At 37.6% G+C, this 26,800-nt stretch overlaps 1 protein-coding gene across 2 annotated transcripts in view; it reads left to right on the forward strand.

The window, feature by feature from the left end:
- Positions 1–26,800, forward strand: part of TAF3 (TATA-box binding protein associated factor 3) — a 181,239-nt gene that overhangs the window by 121,359 nt on the left and 33,080 nt on the right. Inside the window, exons 3-4 of one of the 2 annotated variants that reach the window (XM_058532395.1) lie at positions 12,599–14,406; positions 25,022–25,104. In XM_058532395.1, coding sequence (XP_058388378.1) covers positions 12,599–14,406; positions 25,022–25,104 — 1,891 coding nt within the window. Of the gene's footprint in view, positions 1–12,595; positions 14,407–25,021; positions 25,105–26,800 lie in introns of both variants that reach the window. The other variant, XM_058532394.1, reaches the window with a different exon arrangement.

The following is a 26,800-nucleotide window of genomic DNA, read 5'->3' on the forward strand; positions in this document are numbered from 1 at the left end:
TAGGAGGCTATACCACCTAGATTTGTGTAAGTACACTCTGTGATGTTCCCACAATGACACCATCACCTAAGGACGCATTTCTCAGAATGTATCCCCATCACTAAACAACACATGACTGTGTTATATAGAAGGAACATAGTAAGCATTTAATAATAATTTGGAACAACTGTCATATTTCGTTGATCCTAAGACACCGTCAATTGTAAGAAACACCATTCTTTTATGTACTACTAAGAAAACAAAACACACTGCCAATTAGACTATGAAACAATTCCTTCTGATCATACAAAATGTTTCTTTTTAACTGCATAGAACAAATATTTCTTGTTTAAATGGTTTGTTAACTGAAGCATCAAGGAGTGGCAGTGTCCAGTCACTCTACCAAGAAAGACAGTCAAGTTCACCCACTGACAGCCAATGACTGCTACATCCCTACTGTTACCTGTCCGACAGAGACAAGAAGATGCTATTGATTATAAAACAATCCCAATTTCAGAGATGCACATTTTAACAACTTAGAATCAATGAAATATGGTAAAATAATTTTTCTTATTTTTCTAATATTAATACTGCTCAGAAAATATTTATTATCAGCCTGTGATGATTGCTTACCAGCTAAAGGCAAACATGGTTCCTGTCTTAGTGAAGCTTAATTGGGGAAACAGGTAAGAAATTCGTTAGCAATCAAACACTTACAAATTGTAACTCTTTATTCTGGAGATAGGGAATGACCAGAGAGTACTTCTTTGAGAAGACAGTATTTAAGCTTAAGACCTAAAGGGTGAGAGACAAGCATGGAAATAATAAAGGGAAGAGTGTTCCTAGTGGAAAGGAGCAGAATAGGTGGGTAATAAGACCCTAGGAGGGGAAAGAACTGGTATGTTCCAGAAATTCAAAGAACAATCATGTGGCTTGAGCAGAATGTCCAGCACATAGCTAGTTTTTTGAATTTAAACTAAAATATGTCCCAGTTTGGATTTGAAAGAATGTCTTGCCAGATATGGCAAGTTCAAGTTCATAAGATATATTTAATCTTTTCATTAAATGCCATCTGAGGACTGGAATTACTTTCAATTAAAATCTTTATTTTAGGGCCGGCCCTGTGGCTTAGCGGTTAAGTGCGCGGGCTCTGCTACGGGCGGCCCGGGTTCGGATCCCGGGTGCGCACCGACGCACCGCTTCTCCAGCCATGCTGAGGCCGTGTCCCACATACAGCAACTAGAAGGATGTGCAGCTATGACGTACAACTATCTACTGGGGCTTTGGGGGAAAAAATAAATAAATAAAATTATTTTAAAAAAATCTTTATTTTAAATCAGTAGTCCATAAAAGTATTTGATGTTGCTGAATTTATATTCATAGAATTATATATAGTTTATCCTCGTTATGCACAGATTCCGTATTTGCAATTTCACCTTCTCACTAAAGTGTAATTGTAACCCCAAAATCAACATGCATGGTGCTTTCATGGTCATTCACAGACATGCACAGAGTGGCAAAAAATCTGCCAAATGTGCACATTTCTGAGTTGGAACAGGTGACTCTCTGCCTTGTTTCAGCTCTCATACTGTAAACAAGTGTCATTTTCATGGTATAATTAGTGCCACGTTTTTTGCTTTTTGTTGGTGATTATGCTGTTTAAAGTGGCCGCCAACACCATGCTGAAGTGCTGGCCAGTGGTCCTCAGTGCGAGAAGGCTGTGATGTGCCTTGTGGACGAAATACGTGTGTTAGATCACCTTTGTTCAAGCATGAGTTATAGTGCTGTTGGCTGTTGAGTTCAGTGTTAATGAATTAACAGTATATAGGAAATATATATATTCTTTAAACAGAAACAACATAAAAGAAGGTTATGTTTTCATTTGCTGCTGAAAATGTTGTAACCAGAGCCTCATAGGAACCTAACCTTGTGTTTCCCCTAGGAGCAGTGGTTCAGTTTTCCCTAATTTAGTGTTCATACACTTTTATAGAACGTAACCATCACAAATAACATGAATCTACTGTACATGTGTATGTCAATACATTGTTAACATGTTGCTGTGTAGCAAGCCACCCCAAAATTTAGTGGCTTAAAACACCAGTTGTTTATTAGCTCACAGTTCTGAGTTGGCATCATTTTGGGTTGGCTCAGCCACGCAGTTCTTTTGCTGGATGTGGCTGGGCTCGGTTATACATTTGCAATCAGCTGGTGATGGATGGCCTCGCTCATATGTCTGATGATTTGGCTGGGGCTCTGAGCCATGCACCTCCCATCCACCAGGAGGCTAACCTGAGCTCATTCATGTGGGGGTGGTTGCAAGTTTCCCAAGAACCACAAGAGGGCAAGCCTCGTATGCAAGTGGTTTTCAAGCCTCTACTTATGTCACATGTGCTACTTCTGACCCATTGGCAAAGGCAAGTTACATGGCCACCTAAGTCAAGTAGACTCCACCTCTTGATGAGTAGTCCATTGAAAGCGCATAGATGCAGGGAGGGGAAGAATTTATCTTCTTTTTTTACACTCTAATTCATTTATTAAGCACTTTGCTGAATTCTTTACATACTTTATCTTACTGTTAACTCGAAAGCCAAAGAGGTAGTAATTTCTGTTAACCCAAACTGGCATAAAAGGAAATTGAAGTTCAAAAAGATTAAGTAACCACCTAGCCAGTTATTGGCAAAGGCAGATCACATGTCTGTGTGACTGCAGTTTTTATTCTTTCTCTACTGTTTTGCCTTCTAATAGATGAATGGCTAATTTGCCTAATTTGTGTTCTGGGGAGAAAAAACAGCAGTAAGATTAGTTTCATCAATACAGGAAAGAAATAACTGCCATTGTCTGTCTTGGAAAAGAAACTATATCTTATGCATAGTCTCAACGTTGTAGTAAGTTTAAGAAAATCATAGTTGTGGTGATTTGTGAATATGTGGTACTTGATTATGAATTTGATTTGCATGAAGGGCTTTCATCCTGGATGTGGAATCTTAGTTGTAATAGAATTTCTTCTGAAAGACTTAAAGGAAGATGATTAAAATATTAGAGATATTGACGTTGTCTGAAGAGATCTCCTTGTATTTATTTCTTTTAAAAAAAAATCCACAATATTACCATAGCGAGGCCCTATTATGCTATTGTAATCATAGTTGAACTGAGAAGGGTGATTAACGATAGCAATTTATTGTATCTGAGGAGGAGAGAAAATAGGAGATGTTGTCGTTATCATAAATCATATCATAAATAACCAAAAAGGAGCACTCAGAATGCTCGTGTGGTGTCAGCAGCCAGCCCTTTCAGGCACGTTAGCCCAGGATGTAGCCATAGAAACCCCAAAGTCATATTGTTATCTTTGTCTTGCTGCAGTTATGTGATACAACAGTATTAACATATAGATTAGGCCATTTATAATACTAGGTGTCATTTCAGGTTGGCTTGCTTATATACCATTTTAGGTTTTTATTGTGCAGAATGTTAGTGAAATAGTGCTTTTTTACAGGTCAGTGTGTATATAGGTGTTTATAACACATCATCTTCACTCTGCTATTAATTTATTGTGTTATTGATTGGTTGTACTGTATGCATTGTCAGTGCCTAATTGTCTTGTCTTTGCTAGTAATTTCATTTTTTTAAGTGAATAGGTTTATTTAAAAAATACCTACCCACTTGTGTACGTTGAGTTGTATTTTAAGGGTCTAATTCCTGTTTCATTACAGAAAGGAAAATTTTAAAAATATTTTATGAGGGGACATAGATGGGATTAAAAAATTTTTTTAGCCTCATCAGAACTAAAAGATAAAATGTCGAAATGGGTTGTTTTTATATTGCTACTCTTCCTGCCTTTCCCAGGCATCCAGTGTCTGCCTGTCATTTTCCAACTGCCCCAGACCCCTGCCCCAGCTGTATCCCAGCTGAGCCCCACCCTCCTGCCAGTATTCTGTGTTCCAAACCCTTTTAATCCTCAGCATTCCATCAAATTACTTCACTTATGTTCCATTTCCTCAGAGTCTCCTTACCTCAAGAAGTAGGGTAGAATTGTTCGTTTGTTAGCTTTACAGTCTTAAAAATATTTTGGCGGCAGCATTTTAAAGACACTGCCTTTATCCAAGCCGTAAATCAAGTGGTCAGAATGCCAACTGCTGTTGCATGTGGCCAGTGAGATATTTCGCGACAGAAATAACTCTGTCCTGCCCTTTAGATCATCCCACATGCGTGGTCAACTACGTGTAGTGGTGGCCCTAGTAATAAAGATCTTCATTTCTTAGAAGTGGGAGGTCAGATGTCAATACTTACATTTTGCAGATGAGAAAACTTAGCTGTGGGAGAGTAAATGGGCTGTGCGAGGTTGAATCGTGGCACTGGTAACAGATCCCAGATGTAGCTTCAGTCCAGCTCCCTTTCTAGTCAGCATTGGGATTTCTGTCCTCATATCCCCGGATGTGGCTACTTATATACCCTGCCACAGCACTTGAAATGATGGCCACAAAATGTGGTTGATTCCTAAGGATAGGAAATCATGGCTTATTTGACTTTATATTCTAACATAGTGCTTGCCACAGTGGTATTCAGAAGGCACTCAATAGATGAACAAGTGAATGAATGAATGAATGAATGAATGAATAAGGAGTGAATGAATATTAGTAGTATTGCATTACTTCAAAGAACTGGTTACAATGAATATACCTAATATCCAAAGAGAAAGGTGTTTTTTAAAAAAAATATGTATTTAAATGAATTCTTTCATACTGGTTAATAAAAGAGCACTTTATTATAAAAACAGTGGGATACATAAATTAATAGGAAAATTTGTGTCTTCATTGCTAGAAATTAATTTCTGCTTCTATCTTTCAAAGAAAATCAGAAATCTGCTTTTAAATACATTTACTTTTTGGTGAAATACATGCAGATAGCATCTTATTGTCCCTATATTTAAAATTTAGAAACACAAGTATATTTTCTGCTTAGTTTGAGATCATGCCACTGAATTGTAAAGTTGCACACATCTGTGTACTTAATGAGATAGAAAGCTTTCATGCCATATGCAAACAATTTCCTTTTTTTTTCCCTAATGTCCATGAGCTTTTTAGATTATAGTGTTTCTTTAAAGGTATTTACTATTCTAGTTAAAAAGATATTTTGTACTAAGTCAATATTTATAGTAGCTTAGAATTAACTCCTAAAAAATCCTTTTGGTGTGTTCAGAACTTATTGCCTTGTTTTGTTTTTGTTGGAGGAGTTTGGTAGAGAAGCATGTTTTTCTCATTACTCCTCCGGGGAATGTAGCGAGTATGGAGTATTTATTAGTGTCATTAATGAAGGAACATTGGAATTGAGTTGGTAGTGTCCCGCCACCTCCATCCCATCCTGTCAACATTTGTGAAGTTTTTAAAAGATGGATATTGACATGGATCCACTTTATTTATTATATGTAAGTAAAAGAAAATTTGACAATTGTTCTGCAGTCACACACTGAAGGAAAATGTTAATTTGGTGAATCGGGGTGAAGGATATTCATGAGTTCTTTGTAGGATTCTTACAACTTTTATATAAGTTTGAAATTATCTCAAATTAAAAAGTTAAAAAATAACTTTACAACCAAATGCTGACTTGGAATCATTGATTGTTTAAATGAGAAGATGCCTTAGAGATCACCTCTATCTCCCTCTTTTTCCATATATTATAAGATATTCTGCTACCAATGAAGTATCTGTTTTACATTGTATTTCTAACTGTGGTGATACATTTGTACTGAGTCATTCATATTATTTCCCATCATTTCCATTTTTTGACAAATGAGAAAGCATACCATATATGCAAAACATTTGGCAGAATGAAAAGTTGTCTCTTAATGTGGCAGGTTTTTCCTTAGATTGAATTATAGCATTCACATTTTAGTGAATTTATGTGAAGAATAAGGTTGTTGATAGTGGACATGAATCTTTTTACCAGTAAGTTAACATTTTTTTTGAAAATAGGGGTTCCTACACTGGTTTAAGTGTGGTTCTTCATGTCTTTTTTCTTAGTGTTAGTGTCTTCTTTTTTCTCCTAGAAGCATAGGAGTTAGATCATAATTTATGGTACTCCTTGATGAATGACAGTGCTGATGATCAGTTATAACAAATATAATTTTGAATAAATTCTCACGCTAAGGATAATCAAATCAAAACTCTTATCACTGTTAACTTTAGCCAGATTTTGACACAAGCAGAAAAGCAAACATCTCGTGGCCCAGTGGCGCAAGCGGTTAAGTGCGCGCGCTCCGCTGCGGCGGCCCAGGGTTCGCCGGTTCGGATCCCGGGCGCGCACCAACACGCACTGCTTGGCAAGCCATGCTGTGGCGGCGTCCCGTATAAAGTGGAGGAAGATGGGCACGGATGTTAGCCCAGGGCCAGTCTTCCTCAGCAAAAAGAGGAGGATTGGCAGATGTTAGCTCAGGGCCGATCCTCCTCACAAAAAAAAAAAGCAAACATCGGTTTTGTAAATAATTCTTTACTCTACCTTTAGCAGCATAAGCATTAACACTTATGCAGAACCAGCTTCCCTTACTAAAATGTCTGTTATCCTTAACAAGTCTGCCCACAGCTCTAGGCGGCTTTCATTGCAGGATGGAGCTGTGAGGGCAGGTGCTACAGTGATGAGGTGACACCCGCTTGACCTGGAGATGCTAACTCTGGACAGGCGCTGTTGTTTATGGTGTTAGAGAGATTATAGTGAGGAGAGTTGTTTTCTTAATCTTCTCAAAAAGGGTTGCAGGCTTGACTTTACAATGTATATCTCTATTATTGACCATTATTATTATTTAGTAGTTTGCATACTTATTGAACTCTAATTAGCAATTAATTTTCACTGTACTCACAAGGTCAATGATGCTAATGTCCCCATCTTCTGGATCAAGGAACTAAAGCACTAAGAACTCAAGAAACTTGTTTAAGATCTCACAACTAATAGTTTTCCTTGAACTAGTTTTTTCCCACTATTTGTTTGTCGCATAGATACAGGAGAGTCCTTTCCTCCACAGAAAATGAGTTTTTAGTTCTCTGGAAATCTTTAAAATCTTTAGAATACTTGTCATATCACAGCATTATCCTTTTGACTTTGGAACACAGCTTTGTTCTATAGTTGTGTTAAATTAGAGCTTGTGACTCAAAATTTTTTTATACCTTTATGTAATAATATATCAAAAGATATAAAGTATCTTGTAATATTAAACTTCTGTTAACCAAATTATATGCTATTTTATAGTAAAACTGTTTCCATGGATGAGTATAGGAAAATGCTAAAACACTTTTAGGATATTTTACAGGTTATTGGTAAATGATGCTTGTTATACACATAGACACAAAGACTACCTTATTGCCATTCATGTGTTATCAAACTGAAATTAACCTTCAGCTGGGGGTTTGGATGGCAGTAAAGAATAAACCATTCAATAGCCATCACTTATTTATCTTATTCCAAACTCTTAGAACATAGAATTAAAATTATTCTTGTAATAAAAAAAACGGAAACTTATTATGCATAATCATCTTTTAAGTCTGTGTTTGAGCAAGCATAAGCTAGATCAATTGTATTCATTTGTTTGAATTTTGTAATATTTTAAAAACAAAATATATTCACTCAAGTGGAAACTTTTCATACTGGGAGGATGGATTAATAAGTGTGGTGCATTTTTAAAAACAGTGAAAATGAAGGAACTCCAGCTACCTGCACCAACATAGGTGAATCTCCGAACCCTATGTTGGGTGAAAAAAGCTGAAGAACATCATAGTATGATACCACTTATATAAAGTTCACAAACAAGCAAACTACATACACATGGGGTAAATCATTAAAAGAAACCAGGGAGTGATAGGTATGAAAATCAAGATGGTCGTTACCGGGGGTTGGGGATGGGAGTGGAGAGAGCAGAGGCTGAATCAGAAGGGAACCAAGGGGGCATTCAGTGATATTGCTGATGTTCTGCTTCTGCACTTAGGTGGTGGTTTCACAGGTATTCATTCATTGTTATGCTTTATGTCTTACATGTACATTGCTTGTACTCTCTGGCATGTATTAGATAATTTCTAATTCAGACAATTGTTTTAAATATCTTCACACTTTTCCTATTCGTATTAAAGTTAAAGGCTTTTTCTTCCAGAAAAATTGTCCTTTCATTTTGATTAATTTTGATGCTGCAATTGAAGCTTTCTTATAAAATCTTTAAACGTAAAAAATATTGTAAATTAAACTAATATAAATAAGAAGCATTTGCATTTTAAGTATTCTTAAAATCAGCACTTTCAGTCGTTTAGTTTCATAATTCATTTGTACTCCTCTAAAGCACATTAAGCTTCTAGATGCCTACAAGTCAGCAGCCAGGACTTGAAAAAAAAAATGAAAATAAACAATAAAAATAAAATAACAAAAACAGAATAACCCCTCCTAGCTTGTGGAGGCCCGCTTTGAATCAAGCTTTGTGTTTAATTGTGTTTTCCTTAAACGTAAACAACCGTCATTAATTTTTTTGATATTTTTCTGAGGTACTTGAGCTCGAAATTCCAAATGAACCAATCTGTTTTCTAAAGTATTTGCAGGAAAGCAGTACAGTTTTTCATAGCCCAGCCTCACATATTTCCTTTAGTTTAGATGCCTATCTGGTAGTCATCTTGTCAGTTCCCATTTGGTAGAATTGCACACTAGTAAAATAATACACACTGTATAGAAAACCCACATTTTCGAGTTGTTCTAGCTATAAAAGAGGCCTTACATCTGGAAGACCTGTAACTGTCTTACTAGTGGTCCTGAGAGTCCCCTTTCTAGGGCCTGCTTATATTAGAGCAATCCCTCTGCCCTCCCAGTACATCCACCTAAGGCCGTTCCTGGGGGACTCCCTCTCTCAGGGCTGATCTAGGTCCAGATTAGCCTCCAGAGTTAGAAGAACAAGGCACACCTAAACATATTCTAGAGGCTTGTTATGCTGCCTAAGCTAAACCTTTCTCTTTCTGCTTTGGCATCATTGGGATTTATGAACTTCTGTGTGGTAGGAGGAGGTTCTTTGGAATTTAGAAATACAACACTAATAAGTATTCTAAACTTTTTCATTCGTTCACCTGGAGAATATCCTAAAGCTGTCTTCTTTCTAATTTTTTCATATGTTTACCTGTTAGCAATTGAGCATTTGAATTCTATCTTGTCATTCTGATAAAGGTAAGGATAGAAGGAATTGTTCAAATTATCTGAATAGGGTAGGTCTAGGACAGGAGTCAGAAAACTTTCTCTGTAAAGGGACAGATGGTAAATATTCTAGACTTTCTTTGTTGCTTATACAATCAGGATACAGTAGAGCCCAAGTGAGGATGGCCATTTCTAGTTGCTAAGAAAAAGTGTCACAGAAGAGAGAACGCTTGATTGGAGTCTAAGAAGAGATGGTCACCAAAGCGTCAGGAAAGCAGAGGATTCCAAGCAAAGGGAGTTAGTTGCGCGTGCAGAGGCGCAGAACTGAGACACAGCACTGTGTCCTTGAGGAACTGCAGATAAGTTTGCGTGGCTGGAACTGGGAAAGCGCTCAGGGCCTCATGTGAAGGCGAGGTTAATTACTGAGCTGGATGATGGAGCGCCTTACAGGTCATGCTGGGGAAATTGGATTGTTATATTTTAGAATAGTGATTTTTGACATGTTTTAGCCCCACAACAAAACCTTTTGTGGAAGCTCAGCGTGTAAAATAGATAAACTTAGAGGTAACTTGTCCATTTAATAGAGAATAGGGGACCCAGTCTCTACTGTGGAGCACCTCAAAAGGGGTTCCACAAAATCCTCAGGCTCCAGGGAACACCTTTTGGAAATTAGTGCTGTAGGGACCAGCAAAAGGTTTTTAAGATGGGGAGTCACACACTCAGATTTGTGTTTTCAGAAGATCACTGTAGGCAGTGTTAAAAATTGTTCTAAAGCAGAGGGACTGGAGGCAGAGAGACTGATTAGAAGGCTGTTTCAGTGGTACAGAGAAGGGGCGCCGAGGATTTGAACAGTAGCAATGGGGAAGGCACATTAAAAGAGATACAGAAGAAAACTGTTGATAATTCAGATATGGAGGAAGAGGGGAGAGAATTAGTCTGGAATGATGTTTCTGACTTGGGTAACTAGACGGATGATAGTGTCATTCTCAAGTAATGGTAACAATAAGTATGTCTCGAATTTGTCTTGTTCTTTATAGTTTTCAAAGTGCTTTCATGTACATTCCATCATTCATTCCCTATTCACCCCTTAAAGCTCTTATGGAGTGACTTCTGCCGGGAGCCTTCGTTCTCGTTGACTTCTTAAGCATTTGACTTTGTTCACTAGTCCTCCTCTTGAAAACTCTTACTCCCTAGATCTGTTGACATCTGATTCCCCGTGTGTTTCTTTAGATCTTCTTCCTCTTGTCCTTACATGTAGGTCTCCTCAGAGTGTCTGAGCCTGACTACCCACTATTTCTCCCTTGCTAATATTACCTATTGTGATTTCTTTTATCTCAACAAGGATCTCTTTCTCGCAGACCCTGTCCTGGTTTCTGAATTTTAGTATGTTTTCAGCTTCCTGCTAGACATCACTAACTATTCATGAAACTCTGTGTCTAGGGATCGAGCTAATTAATAATCATCTTCCTTCTCTGTTTCTCTATTTCCTATTTCTGTTAATGACTGCATTTCTCACTCACCAGGGCTCCAAGCCTTGAAAATGTGTTTGAATCCTTCCTCCACTCTTATACCTAATCATTTATCAAATTCTATTCATTCTGTCTTCAAAATATCATCTACCTCTACTGCTTCCTATTCATTACCACTGTTCTAGTTTAGACCCTTATTGTCACTTACCTATGTCATTTCCGTAACCCCTACCTTGTCGCCTCTCTATTAGTATTATTACCTCCTGTCCATCGTATGTGTTCCTGCCAGAATAATTTTGCTAACATATACCCCAGTCATTTTTCTCCTTCGGCTGAAAGTCTTCAATAAGTCCAAACTGTCAGTAGAATAAAGATCGTGTTTGTTTTTCTGGAATTCAAAACTTCTAGGACCTGACTATTGGTGGTGAACACAATGCAATCTCTACAGAAACTGAAATATAATAATGTACACCTGAAATGTACACAATGTTAAAAGCCAATATGACCTCAATAAAATTAAAAAAAAAAAATTCTAGGATCTGGATGCACCCTTACTAATCTTACTTTCTACTCTTCCCCATCTTGTACCCTACTTTCCAGGCAGATTATTCCCTGGTTCTTACACACTTCCCATGTTCCATCTCCCATCTCTTTGTCATCTGTTCCTTCATTCTATACTTCACCATTCCCAATCTCTAAATATCCAAAATGCTGCATAATTAGTGAAGTCTTCTCCAGATCTTTGACATTGCAGTAATCTGTTTATCCTTTGAACTGCTGTAGCACTTTGTCTTTATTAAGATACTACTCACTTTCTACGTGCTATACACGTACACTGTGTCCCCTGCTGAGCTGTAAGCTTAGGTCATGATTTATTTCTGACTTATTCCAGGAGCTCTTTCAGCCTTTATCATTGTGCATTATGCATGGTATATGCTTAGTTAATATGTGTAGAAAGAAATAATCTGATCTTACAGCAACTCAGTCAAGTCGACAGGGCAAGTAACATTAGCCCCTTTTGAAAGGTCACGAAACAGGCTCAAAGAGGTTAAGAGATTGCCTCAGGCCCTTTGCTCTGTAGTGCCAGAACACTAACTGAAACGGCATCTTCCTAATGCCACAGCCAATATGTGTTCCATTGTACCATATCACCTCTCAAAGTGGCCGACATCAAGCAAGCAAAATAGAAGACATAAGTATGGGGCCGGCCCAGTGGCATAGCAAAGTTCATGCGTTCCACTTCGGCGGCCCGCGGTCCGCTGGTTCCGATCCTGGATGTGGACCTACTCACCGCTCATCAAGCTGTGCTGTGGCGGCGTCCCACATACAACTCTACAACTATGATACACAACTATGTACTGGGGCTTTGGGGAGAAAAAAAGAGAAAGAGGAAGATTGGCAACAGGTGTTAGCACAGGGCGACTCTTCCTCAAAAAAAAAGAAGAGAAAAAAGAAGACGTAAGTAGTATATGAATTAGTTCTAGGTTGGAGGCTTGCATTTTCCAAACTCCAAGAATTAGAATTTATTATAAAAGTCCTAAAAAATGTATGCCTTCCTGTCATTTCTGAAGATAGTAGTCACATAATAACCCATCTCTTGATTTTCAGGTGTGTGTGTGTGTGTGTGTGTGTGTGTGTGTGTGTGTGTGTGTGTACAGAAGAGGAAGAGGGAAAGAGAAAGTATTTAGTCAGGTTAGGAAAAGAATTAATTCAGGAAGCAGAAGACAAACAGGAAATACTTAGCTAACTCCAGATCCTAAAGGTAGGGTGAAACTGCTTGGAAGGAGAACAGTCAGTTTGTATATGTGCTGTCACTGATTGCCACTCTCCAAAGAATGAGGGCATGCACCTTTAGAATATCCTTGAAAACTTACCGCTCTACTTGCTAAACACTGTCAAGAATTTCCTTTCTTTCCTAGAAATCATGTTTGAGGCATTGGTTTTATTTCTTATATTTTTTGTAATAGTCCAATAACACTTCTTTTTTCTTCTTTTACCAGAAGAAGAAGAAGAGCAGGTGCCCACTGATGGGGGTACATCAGCAGAAGCCATGCAGGTTCCCTTGGAAGAAGATGATGAACTGGAAGAGGAGGAAATTATTAATGATGAGAATTTCTTGGGTAAGAGACCATTGGATAGTCCGGAAGCTGAAGAAATGCCTGCCATGAAGCGACCACGACTGTTAAGCACTAAAGGGGACACCCTGGACATAGTATTATTGGAAGCTCGAGAACCACTCAGCTCAATCAATACCCAAAAGATTCCACCAATGCTTTCTCCAGTGCACGTACAGGACAATACAGACCTAGCACCTCCATCGCCAGAGCCACCAATGTTAGCTCCAGTTGCAAAATCACAAATGCCAACTGCAAAACCATTAGAAACAAAGTCATTTACACCCAAAACAAAGACTAAAACTAGTTCTCCAGGACAGAAGACTAAATCACCTAAAACTACTCAGTCACCAGCAATGGTCGGAAGTCCTATTCGGTCACCAAAAACTATATCCAAAGAAAAGAAATCTCCTGGACGTTCTAAGAGCCCCAAAAGCCCCAAGAGTCCCAAGGTTATAACTCATGTTTCCCAAGCATCTGTCAGACCTGAAACACCAAATAGGACTCCTTCAGCTACAATAAGTGAAAAAGTTAGTAAAGAGACCATTCAGGTAAAACAAATACAAACACCCCCTGATGCTGGGAAACTGAACAATGAGAATCAGCTGAAAAAGGCTGTCGTGACCGATAAAACAATTGACGACTCTATTGATGCTGTGATTGCACGAGCTTGTGCCGAACGAGAGCCAGATCCTTTCGAGTTTTCTTCTGGATCAGAATCCGAAGGTGACATTTTTACCAGCCCTAAGAGAATTTCAGGTTCAGAATGTACTACTCCAAAAGCTTCCACTTCCTCAAACAATTTCACCAAGTCGGGATCGACTCCTCTGCCTCTCTCAGGTGGAACTTCAAGTTCAGATAATTCATGGACAATGGATGCCTCCATCGATGAGGTTGTACGTAAAGCAAAAATGGGAACACCTTCAAATATGCCTCCCACCTTTCCTTATATGTCTTCTCCTTCAGTTTCTCCTCCCACTCCTGAGCCTCTGCACAAAGTGTATGAGGAGAAAACCAAACTGCCTTCATCAGGGGAAGTTAAAAAGAAGTTGAAAAAGGAGCTGAAGACTAAAGTGAAGAAGAAGGAGAAGCAGCGCGACAAGGAGAGGGAAAGAGACAAAAGCAAAGACAGAAGTAAAGAGAAGGATAAAGCGAAAGAGAAAGAAAAGGAAACCAAGCATCCCTGGAAGGAATTTCTCAAAGAGGAGGAGTCGGATCCCTATGCATTTAAAATAAAAGAATTTGAAGATGTTGATCCAAAGGTGAGATTGAAAGATGGAATTGTGCGCAAGGAGAAAGAGAAGCATAAAGACAAGAAGAAAGACAGAGAAAAAGGCAAAAGAGATAAAGACAAGAGAGACAAAGACAAAGTTAAAGATAAAGGTCGAGAAGAGAAGATGAAGGTGGCCCCAGCCCCGCTGGTGTTGCCACCAAAGGACATGGCGCTGCCCTTGTTCAGCCCCGCTGCGGCCGCGAGGATCCCCGCCATGCTGCCCTCTCTGTCGCCCATGCTCCCTGAAAAACTGTTCGAAGAGAAAGAGAAACCTAAGGAGAAAGAAAGGAAAAAGGACAAAAAAGAGAAGAAGAAAAAGAAAGAGAAAGAGAAGGAAAAGGAGAAGAAAGAGAAGGAAAGGGAGAAGGAGAAAAGAGAGCGAGAGAAGCGAGAGAAGGAAAAGGAGAAACACAAGCATGAAAAAGTAAGCAGTTTATCATTTTCGGCACTGTCTGAACAAAGTCCTATTGAAAAATACAGGTAAACAAAGCCAGCAATTATATCTGTATTGTGGATGTAAATCACCCATAACTGAACTGGAAATATGTTTGTAATGTGGTTACAAAATTTAATTTTAATTCTAAAACTCATAAACTTGTCATCAAGTCCCCTATACACTGGAAAATGTTAAAAGTTCATAGCCTAAGAGGAGTCTAATCACAGACTATAAACTGTCTATTAACCATACTAATCTCCAGCAATTTTAAAAAATCTGTAATCTTAACCTGCAAATAATATTTTTATAATTATCAAGTCTACTACACCCTATTTTGTACCCAATATTAGATACCCAGAAAAGGCAGCAGCATCCATTTTTCTAAGAGCATGCAAGAGCATGGCACTACTTGAAGAAGATAGCAAGGCCCGTGGAGGCCTTCTGTACTGGCTCATTTTTCTTTTTGGTGAACCATTTTACAACTATTTAGGGTTATGGCTGTCTGCTACTTTCTGTAGCATCTCTTACCCTTCTGTTTTCTGCTTTAATAAGATTAGGACATGTTTCTGAGTATCTAGGCGGATCTGGCAGCCCGGTTATTCGGCAGAAAATAATTCCAAGTATTTTACGATATAAGTAAATCAGGCTATCTCATGCAGTACGGCCAGAGAAACTGATATAAACCCCGTAGTTTTGTAGAAACAAGGACCTCAATCCTTTGGGCACAGGGTGTGAGCTCTGCTTGAATGGCTTTGCTCTTCAGTCCGTGGTTCTTTGGATTACAGTGGTTGACTGGTTGATTTAAAAATTTCTTTTAAACTGCCTTAAAAAACATCTAAGTATTCAGGATGCCATGCATACAGATGCTCAGCGATCCTTTCCCTGCCCTCTAGAAGCGGTCCTCTCTGAGACTGGCTACAAAATAATGCCCAATAATTTTTTCCACATAAAATTTGATGCATTTGACCTACAGCAGATCTATTACCAGTACTTTTGCAGTAGTTTTATTTTCAAACTCTCCTGGAAAAGTTAGTTCACCTGACAAGCAGTGTTGACAACGCTCACATTTTTCTGCTTAACTTTATTCTTTCCCTGTCCTCCTTGGCTGTTCTAAAATATAAAGAAGTAGAATCGAAATTCCGATATTAATAACTGAACATCAGCAAGTTAACAAAACACAGAAATCCAACTCTTATTTCCATTTAAAAATTCATTTTGTCATTATGTTATTTATTTTTATGTGGTACCTGGTGCTTCCACATTCCTTATTTTCTCCTCCTAACACACCTGTGACATAGAGCCAGCAGGTATTGTCATCACCATATACGGATAAGAAACTGAGCCCGAGAGAGTGACCTGTCCAAGATCAAGGTCACACAACCAGCAAGAGCAAGTCATGTACACGCAGATACACCTCATATTTTGAAATGTTTACTGCTAGAGCTCTACCTGGCAGCAATTAGTCACTTATCCATCATGTACCTAGTCACTTGGCAGCAGAACCCACAGCAAATCAAACAGGGTACTGTTGCTTTCATCACCATCTTAACTGTGGAAAGTCAATGGAGTTGTTTCAACGGCCGTTATGAATTTGAGTAAAGCCCATCAGATTAGATTTGTATCAGCAGTCCATGCCTTTCCTCAGCATCTACCTGACTTTGGGAAAGAAAAGTCCCTCAGACTACCTTGGTTGGAGGCAAAGGCTCAGTTACAAGTTGCACAGATTTCATCTAACAGAATATAAGTTTTTGTATCTGTTTTGATGGGTTATGAATCAGATAAATGACAAAAGATAACAATTTATAAAAGTCAGCTATCTTATAAAGTCCTTAAAGATTTTATTTATTTATTTTTCCCCCCAAAGCCCCAGTAGATAGTTGTATGTCATAGCTGCACATCCCTCTAGTTGCTGTATGTGGGACGCGGCCTCAGCATGGCCGGAGAAGCAGTGCGTCGGTGCGCAACTGGGATCCGAACCCGGGCCGCCAGCAGCGGAGCGCGCGCACTTAACCACTAAGCCACGGGGCCGGCCCCTAAAGTCTTTAAAAATAATAAACAGTATTATCTCTAAAGTTAAACCTGAGTTCAAATCCTGGCTTGTTTAGGTATATGTAAGTGGGCAAGTCACTTTTGTGAGGATTAAATGAGATAGCATCTGAGACATTTAGTAGTGTATCTGACACATAAGTAAATGTTCGGTAAATGGAGATGATGCTGATGGTGGTGGCAAGCATTATTATTCCATTTTGAATCAACCCATAAAATATAAAAACCTTGATACTTCATTGGACCATACTAGCTAACTTATGTATGACAGGATGAGTCAGCTGTGGTTACAGTGTTTAAAAGTTATTTCTGCTTCCTTGGCATTCTTTTAAATTTTAGCCCTTTATGCAGCTAAGAAAGGATAAAAGCTAGTGCAACCCATGGAAATGCCATTGACAAAGAGTTGAAATTGAGATATTAACTTAAACATTGACTTCTCCTTTCTCAACCCCACTTAATCACCACCAAGTATCAAGCCATGTGAGTAAATGAAAGTATACCTGAAATTGGGTTACATATGGTCTAAGAATTCTCTTACATATCCACAGAAGAAAGACAGTAAGGGGAAATCAAAATGAGGCGTATCTAAGCTGCCCAAGAAAATGTCTTTTGTCCAAAGAATGAGCGCCACAGTCTCATTCTTCCTCGTTCTCATCCTTGACCAACTCACAGGAGCAACTCTCCTGGACGTTGACCCAGATCAGCAAGCAAGGGCATTGTTTTAATAAAAGAAAAAAATCTCCCCATTTTATTTTACCTACCTATAAAGTTTTCACCAGCCATACCCACGTTTATCAATACAAGAACCAGTAAAGATACCGTTAGTTAAATGGGGATCTGCATGGTAGGTGGAAGGAGCCTTGGGCTTTGGAATCTGGTAGATCTGAGGTAAGGTCCAGGACAAGTTTTCTAGTTTCTTTAATCCTTCAGTGCTTGATCTTTCAAGTAGGGATATGATAATAACACTTTTAAAAACAGCAAAACAGTAATAGTTAACATTTATTGAGTAATTACTATATGCTAAACACTACATTATCAGTTTAATTCCTTACCGCAGCTCTGTAAGGTAGATATTATAATTATCACTTTAAGATGAGAAACTGAAGTTTAGAGAAATTAATAAACTTGCCCAAGATCACACACCTAGTAAGTGATTGAACAGGAGCCACAGTTTCAACCAGGCTGTCAGATGCTACAATTGATGTTCTTAACCGCTATATTTTCCTACATTAAATTAAAATTGGATTAAGTGAAGTAATATATGCAAGGTACCTGCTCAGTGATGCACCATCAGAAGGAAAAATTGTTTTTCTAGTAGTGATAATAATCCAAAGCGTGGTGATTTATGCACAATCTTTCAGTTCCCCTTTATGGGCAATAATATGCGTTAGTAAGGGTTAGGAGTCTAGTCTTTCGCATCTCTAAAATAGAAGCAAACTAAGTTTTTATGGAAAACATATTAAGAGCAATTATGTTGAGCAGTGGTAAACATAACCATAATAGCTTTAGCAGTGATAGACCTAACAGTTAGTACATTTTCGTTTGTGTTTGTGTCAGTGTATGTATTGCGTGACCTAATTGGTTAACCATGGATCTTTGGGGTTTAGATGAATGTTACAGGACTACTTTAATTAAAATTTACTTGGTATTTGAAGTGTTTTTTGGAAGGAGGATTGCTGTGAAAAACTAAATTAAAAAAGTCTCCTTATTTATGTTAGTGGAATTGAACAGTTGTACATATAACCTTAAATAGAAAATAAGCCAAAATCCATCTGTCAAACTTGGAAATATGTTTTTATGCTCTTATTTGAGTATGATCTGAAAAGTCACGGTAGAGTTTCACCCCAAAAATGATGACGTCACAATCTATAGATAAATAGGCCCAAAGCTGGCCCACAAAGAACACAGGCTTTGGCAATCAGACTGACTTGAATCTGAGTTCCAGCTCGTGCACATGCTGGTTATTCACCTCTCCTAACCTCTGTGACCCTCTGTTTCCTTCCGTCTCTCCTTCTTCCCATTCAGTACCAGGAAGGGACAGCATCGTTATAAAGTATGGCTTACCTCTGCTTAAAAACGATAGTTTCATACCTTCTCCAAGAATATTTTGGCTTAAAAGGCCTTCTCTTCTGCCCTCTCATAGAAAGCACTAAGTGAAGACTAGTTTATGTCATTTAAGGTGATTATGACAATCCAGAATTTTCTTATGACTAACCGATAATGTTAATGATCAACCCACAGATAATTGAGATTTGCTTATAATGGAAAGCTCATAAATTCTGTAAAGGAATCCCCAAATTTTAGTCTTATTAATTGATTAATTTTATTTTGAGCTAACCTTGCCTATCGAATGAACTAACCCAGAGAGTAAATGATATTAGCAACTGCCACTTATGGAGTACGTAAGAGTGCCAGACATGGCCAGAATTCGATTAATCCACCCTCCCCACAGCTCTGCGGGTTTGGTACGGCTGCTTCTGTAAGTGGAAGTGCTGTGACTTGACCGGGTCTGCCAGTGAAGCCTGTGTTCTGTATCACCTGGAACGGCAATGGCCTCCTCAGGCCTGCCGCCTGAGGTGGAGTTGATGAGAGGGATAAGCACGGTTTCACACTCCAGAGTAAGGTGACATCCTGATTGTAGAAACTTGTAGTTGCTGAAAAGACCTTAGAGAGCTCCTGTCCAACTGCCATATTGTAGAGAGCAGACAGTGGAGGTCTTAGAAGCTTTAATGACTTTAAAATGTTTAATGTTTCTTTAATCTATCCCCAAATCCCTTAGCACTTACCCCCAAATAATCTTTTGTTGAACTTAAACAGTTTGTGTTTTAGAGAAGGATAAATAGTCTTACTGGTTTGTGCCTTTAACAAAAGGTTGTCATTGTTTTTCCTTCTTTTTATAGTAATGTGCTCTTGTTTTCCAGTCTTTTCTCATCAGCTTTGTAATTAACTAGTGTAATGAAGGGTTTTCAGTAAATAAAATAATCCAGTAAAAAAGGAGAAATACTCCCTTCCTGTTTCTTGTGACTGTCTGTTCCAAGAGGAAACCAGTAACTTAATGTTTAAATGAGTTTAAATGAGTATGTCTGAATTTATAGAAGTTTACCAAAGGCCATCTCCAAGTCTTCATATGAATGAGCTCTCAGCGCTAAATGAAAGCATGAGTTCTGTTTCACTTGTCCTGGCTAGATTCCACGTATACTTGTCCACAACCGTAGATCTTCTGACTTTTTAATATTTTAAACAGTTTATCAGTGTTTAGTTAGACTATGTTTCTAAATGGAAATAATGTAAAGACCTTAATTGCTAAAAAAGACAGCAAGACGGTTACCAGTAGTCATAATTCAGCATCCAGAATGTTAGGTTATTAAAATGGGCTTTTCATCAGTACTATTTCTGGGTGTTTTTCTGACATATTAGCATAGATGGGAATCTGAACTAGTGCTTACTGAACTTGCAGGTGCCCTATCTAGCACACATATATGGGGGATTTTTTTTTTTTTAATGACAGAAGTTTAACATTAAAAAAATAGAAAATAAAAACTTGGCCAGATTATATTGACAAAGCTGCCCATTACCTTTGCAGAAAGTCCCTGTCAGAAGATAAACTTTAAAGCTGGAATGCATGAAAGAGTTCCAAGATAGAATTTAAATTTAAACTGATTCTTTATAGATAAGCTTTTTAAAAATCCACCTCTTTGCTTCAAGTCAGGATTTTAAAAATAAATTTCCCCTTTAAATCTCTTGAGCGATTTTCATTTTTTGCAAGGCCGCACTGCTGGTGTCCTGGAAAAATGGAGAGTTAGAGCTTTATCAGTTGGTGCCCTGAGGTATGTGGCAAAGAAGCTAAATCCTTGAAGATTAGCAAAAAAAATGCAGCACATGGCAATAAGGGGCTTATATGACTACTAGTATTAGTTCAGGTGAAAGAAGTATTGCTTATACATAAAACTGGACAAATCCACTGACAATGTATTTTTAGTTAGCTACAAAGGAGTCTTATATTACTGGACTTTGCCTCTTTGGTGAATTGGGAAGCTTAGTAATCCACTGCAAATGGTCTCTGTGCGTCCCAATTCTCAGCATCACTCTAAGTGCTGTTCTTTTATTTTAACCCTTAGAAACTCGAGTTGTCCCCTGATTCTGGCTTCATGCCATTAAAATATGGCACTAGTTCTACTGTTTAAGTAACTTAATAATTAAGTTAATTGTTAAGAAGACAATTAAATAATTGTCATTTAGTTTGTTGATTTCTGGGACAGACACATGAGAAATTATGCTGTGATTGTAGGAAATGTCTTTGTTTTTATTTAGGTTAACATTTGGATAGAGTTAATGTAAACAGAAGTCTGGTAAGAAATTTTTATTCAGAAATTGTACTTTCTATATCTATGCTATTAACATCCTCATTAGTCTTTTTCTATACTTGCTTGGATTTTATCTTTAAATTAAATCTGATTTACCTTCTTTAAGAAGGAAATTTAAGATATTTAAGTATGTTTAGGTGGGGTTACCGTATGTCCTGGTTTGGCCGGGACAATCCCAGTTTACACCTGTTATGTGGTGTAAATAATAGCTCTCACTTTCACTCTCAAAGGTGTCTCTGTTCGGATGATGTGGTCACCCTAATTACAGGTAAAACTTTGAGCTGAGGTAATGAATTCTGAATCATTCATTAATTTGACAAGTGGACTAAATATCTCTTGTCTTCAGGGCACATTTATACCATTTTTAATCTGACTTATAAAAGGTATCTTCATTTTTATTTGCTTATTTTTTACATATTGTATCATTTAACTTTTTTTAATAGTAGGTCATTAATAAACCGTGTGTTGATTCTTTTGCCCTACCGAGCCATTTAAGACAGCATCAAAAACCCAGCCAGTTTAGCTGAATGGAGGTGAGGCCAAAGTTAATGTCAATTTCCAATTCTATGGTTCGCCTTCCATAGAGAAAGTATTTTACAACCAACCCTAGCCTTCTCACAAGTATATGTCATTCATCATAAGAGACATTGACAAAGAAAGTGAATAGCTCCATGTAAGACATCAGCATAACCAGAAAAAAAGACTCAAAATGTGTGGCAAAGAGTCGAGGAGCAGTATGGTAGAGCAGGGAGTGAATTTGGTGTCAGGAGACCTGGATTGAGATCATTTACTTACTAACATTGTAACTCTGGGCAAACCACTTAATCTTTCTAGCCCTCAAGACTTGGAGATAATAATACCTTCCACACCTACCTTACAGAGTTGTGAATGTCAAATTGGATCATGTATATGGGGCACACTTTGTGAAGTGCTATACAAAAGTATGACTTATTATTGTGAAGTGTGGTAATAGAAATGGACCAAACATACAATATGAAGCATAATATTAGTAAAGGTTTTTTTTTTTAAGTAGAGCAAACAGCTATATTTTTAACTAAAACTTACCAAAAGGTTAAGTGCTTAATTAATAGTATTGTGGGTTGGAGGAATGTGGTCTATTACTCCCAATATCTTATCACTTATGAGTATGTGACCCTAAATTTTTTTAGAAAAATAGAAATTTCATGTAATTTTTCATTCTCTGAATCAAAAAAACTGAATTTAATCCTAGCTTTGCTATTTGTGTAACCTTAGAACAGAAAAAGGAAAAGGAAGGAAAAATGGTTGCTTCATATATGGTCAGTTTCCCTGTAAAATGGAAACCATAATATCTACCCCACGTGTTTGTTAAAAAACCTAAATGAGAACATCTGAAAAATAACCAAGCACAATACCTGGTAAATAGTAAGTGGTTTAAAATGTTTGTTTTGCATTTATTTGTTTATTCTCCCACAGAAAACACAGAAAGATACGGAAAATATAGAAATCTTAATAGTTTACAAAATAGACTTGACCACTGGGTGTCAGATTTGGTTAGATATGGAACTTTTTGTTCAAGAAAAAGGAGAAAGTGAACACAAACCCTAGCTAGTTATCCATGGGTCTTGCTTTGACCCCACCTCAGTGACTCTTGATGCCCTATGGCCTTGAGGGAAACCACTGGACTGGACTGTCCCAAGAACTGGGCAAGTAAAGGAGACATCTGCCAAAAGTGAGACTAGTTAAAGTTTAGATGTGATGCGTTGAAATACTTAAAGGATATTTAGTTGAAAATGTTCAGTAGGCAATATTATATTATGGTCCTAAGTTCTATCAGTGCTAGTCTAGAGAGGGAGATTTTGAAGACATGATGATGTCACTGTAGAATGAATGACAAGAGGAGAGGACCCAGTAAGGTCAGGCAAAGTAGAGGACTTTTTAAAGGAAAAGAAAGGAGCATGATAAGACCTATAGTGGAAAAACATACTGGGACATTAGGAAATAGAGTCCGGAAAGAGTGGTTTTAGTGGCATGGTTGGGGCAGAAAGTAGATGGGAGTGGGTTGAGGAATGAATGGTAAGTGAGGAATTAGAGACGATGAAGTGAAGAAAGAGACAGTGAATTGAAGACTGAAAAATGTGAGAGGTTGTCAGCTAGACGTTGAAGGGGAGGTAATTTGTTTTTTAAAGATAGATTTGAGCACGTTGAAAGGCTAGATGAGAATAATTAATGGGACTGAGAAGTTGATGATGCTATAAATAAGGAGGAAGGTTCTTTAGAAGACTGGAGGAGGTGGACTCTAGTATAGTTGTAGATGCAGAGAAGTTTGTAAGTTTGTAGGGAGTTGGAGTTCTGCCTAGTGGCCTCACTATTTTTTCCTATGGAGTTTGAAGAGCAAAAGAGGAAAGGAAATCATGGGATGGGTCTTGAAAGAAGTAAATGTTTGAAATCATTGCTTCAGATAATTCTTTTAATGTTATCTTAGGTGCTTATTGTGTGTCAGACGTCATGTTAGGCACTAGGAAATAGCAATAAATAAAACAGACATGATCTCTGCCCTTATCTAGTTTAGCTGGTAATCCAAATAAACAGTACTGACAGCATAGATGAAATTGAAGTTTTTGATGGCAGGAGTTTACATGATTTTTAAGTTTTCTTTGGAATTTCTCAGTGCTCTGAAGGATGATTTTAAATAGGTCTCGGACAAATAGTGAAATAACTGAGAGGCAAGGGAGTTGAGGGTGCTTGCAAGAGAAGCTGTTAATTCAACAAATTTTTTGTGTGTGTGTGTGTGAGGAAGATCAGCCCTGAGCTAACATCTGATGCCAATCCTCCTTTTTGCTGAGGAAGACTGGCCCTGGGATAACATCCATGCCCATCTTCCTCTACTTTATTTGGGTTGCCACCACAGCATGGCTTGATAAGCGGTGTATCAGCGCTTGTCCGGGATCCGAACCGGTAAACCCTGGGCCGCCACAGCGGAGCACACGCACTTAACTGCTACACCACTGGGCTGGCCTCTCAATAAATATTTTTTGAGTACCTCCTATGTACCATGCACTCTTCAGGAGAACGGTCGAAGTCATAGATCTTGATGTAACAGTGTATTAAAAAAAAAACTCTAGAAAGGGACGGGTGAAAACATGAAAAAATAGTAGATTTGATCAATGTGCAATATATTAATTATGATATAAAAATATTGAGCATTATGTTAAGTATTCATTCCCCTTTATAACCACCACAGTGTTCTGTTACAATTTAATTCTTGAGATTGAAATATATGTCAGTGGTTTGCAACTAGTTGCCACAGTGACTAGCAGTGTACTGTTGGTATATAGTAGTTCCCCAAGACCAGGGATGTTAAACATCTGGCAGTGCCTGGGACAGTCCCATTCAACAAAGAACTGTCCCACCAAAAATGCCAATAAAACCCCTGTTGAAAAACTCTGATACAGAGAATAATTTGAACTGCAGAGCTTTTCTTCAGTTTGTTCATCCAAAATATTTTATTATAGCATAGGATCTTCAAATCAAAAATTGTGAAGAACCTCATTAACATCTTACTTAATTTGTATATTCCTTTTCTAACTATTAGCTCAAATATTTGTGATATCTACAACTTATTCAGCAGTCATTGCCTTCACCATAAATCCTTTCTAAATATATATATATTTTTTTATTTACAGTATTTTAGATCTTTTTACTACTAGCCAAAAAATGGAACAGTTTAGTGCTCTAGGTACACTTGGTATTTCAGTTTTCTTAAATAACAGTGCAAACTTAAGATGAGTTTAATGTTTTTCACATCCCATAAATAGATGCATTTTATCTTATAGTGGAGATATCATTGCATTTTTTTCTGTTTATGTCTGGCAGTTACTTAAATGTTCCACCGAATGATCTAGATAACAATTTTTGTTAAAAGAATTCTAACGCAAAAATTCAAGAAATTAACCAAAACTAAGAAAATAAAGAAATAATTCACATATTTACATAAAGTGATTAAATTTTTTAGAATTTCTCGTGATACCAGGTAGCCTTCAATTGTTGAGAAACAAAACGAAATAGCGCAGATTATCTTTGCCTCTAGCATTTTAGCCACATTTGAGGCTTAAACTTGCTGATCAAGTTTGTGGAGATGAGGAGGTAGGAAAAGAGGTAGGAGATACTTTTGTTGAAGAAACTGTTTAACTCTGATGTACTAACTTCAACAGGTAAAAGTGGAGCCCGTTGTTCCGTCCCCAAGTCCAGTTATCCCCAGATTGACTCTCAGAGTTGGTGCCGGCCAAGACAAGATGTAAGTATAAACATTTTGAGTTAGAATGAACTGAATTAAAGCTAACATTCTCTACTCTTTCCTGAGGGATTTAGAGCTCTACAACCTTTTTCCAGCTATTAACGTATAGGGTCAAGCTTTATTTTAAGAATTCTTCAGTTTCAAATTTTTAGTGGTTTCTTCCTCAGAGTAAATGCTGATGGCTTTATTTAACAGAGAGGATCCTTTTTTTCTTGTTCTTTCTCTCCTTGTTAAAGGCTAGCACATGACATTGTTTCTGCATAGTTCTGAAGGTCCTAGTTATCTAAAAAATAAGAAACTATGGATTGAACAGACTAACTGCCATATTACACCCAGGTGGATGTAACGTTATACCTTCTCAAGTACGGATTCTGTATCACCATGACAAAGAATGAGGATTCTCTTTTTGCTCAGACGGCACATGGTTTTATTCTGTTCCTATAAAACAAAGATACTGCCGAAGGCTTAGTGAAACAGTATATAATAGTAACAACTGAAGTCTTAATTGTCTGCTCTTTTTTTTTTAAGAAAAAACTAGAAATGGAAACCCCAAATTTTGCTGTTTAATTTTCACAGAATCATCACAGCAGCCCATTCTTCTTCAAAGTAAATTAGTTGGCTTTGTTTCTTTTATTCATTTTTTGGGTGTAAATTAAGGCCACAGTGCTCCTACATGATCCTAATAAGGTGATGAAATATTGATTTTTTTCATTATTATTCAAAAATCATACCTTATGTCATTTAAATGAATTTCACAAGCTAAAAGTACAAGTTTACAACCTTATTTTTTACCAGTAAGCCTGAACATGGATTAGTTTACATTGCAAACAATCACGTATTGTGTAGAAAATAGACTTAACAAGGCATTTAATTTTCGTTCAGTTTTTAGCCATAAAAATGAAAGTAGGAGCCTTGAGTTTATTTAGTAGGTAGAGTAGACAACAGAAAATTTGCTTTGTGTTCTCAGTAGTTGGTTCCATCTTAAAGTTTGTGTGTATTTTATGCTGCTGCTTTTGTTAATTTCAAATGTAATGCAGTGAAAAAGTCCACTGTCATTCTGTTGATGGTAGTCCAGAGGCACACATGGTGTTCTGAAGACTAAAAGAAGAAAATCCAGATAGCTCATACTTTTCTTACGTAAATTATCTGCATAATTTCCACCTTTTTGGTTGGGCCAGTGGGTGGTAAAATCCTAGACAGTGGGTGGTAGTATTGCTGACAAGCTTAGACACTGTAACAAAAATACTGTGGATTCAGCTCCTTTTTAGCCAGATACTGATATAGTACCTGGGGCTCCCTATCTTACCTACAAAAATTTGAGTAATGTCCTAATTCCTCAACCAGTAGAAGACAGAGGGCTGGTTAGCAAGGAAACCCAACCAAAGTGAGTACTCATACCATCTCCTTGGAAATTCTGTATTTGGGCTCATTTTTCTAAGAGGAAAATGTTCTTATTTATCATTCAACAAATACTTTTCTCCTGCCAGTTCATATTTATTCCTATTTTCTCAGTAACTCAGCATTACTTAATCTTTACTTCAACACAGATGTTTGCCTTGCTCATTCCCTTTAGAGAAATAAGGTTTGTAAAAAGGCATTGATGATAATATTCATCTCATCCACCCTTACGCATCTTTCAGCCATTCTGTTGACTCTTTATTATTCTCCTCTCGATAAATCATTCATACACCTCAGA

This window comes from Diceros bicornis, chromosome 36 (assembly GCF_020826845.1).
Source record: "Diceros bicornis minor isolate mBicDic1 chromosome 36, mDicBic1.mat.cur, whole genome shotgun sequence".
In the NCBI taxonomy this organism is placed as follows: domain Eukaryota; kingdom Metazoa; phylum Chordata; class Mammalia; order Perissodactyla; family Rhinocerotidae; genus Diceros; species Diceros bicornis.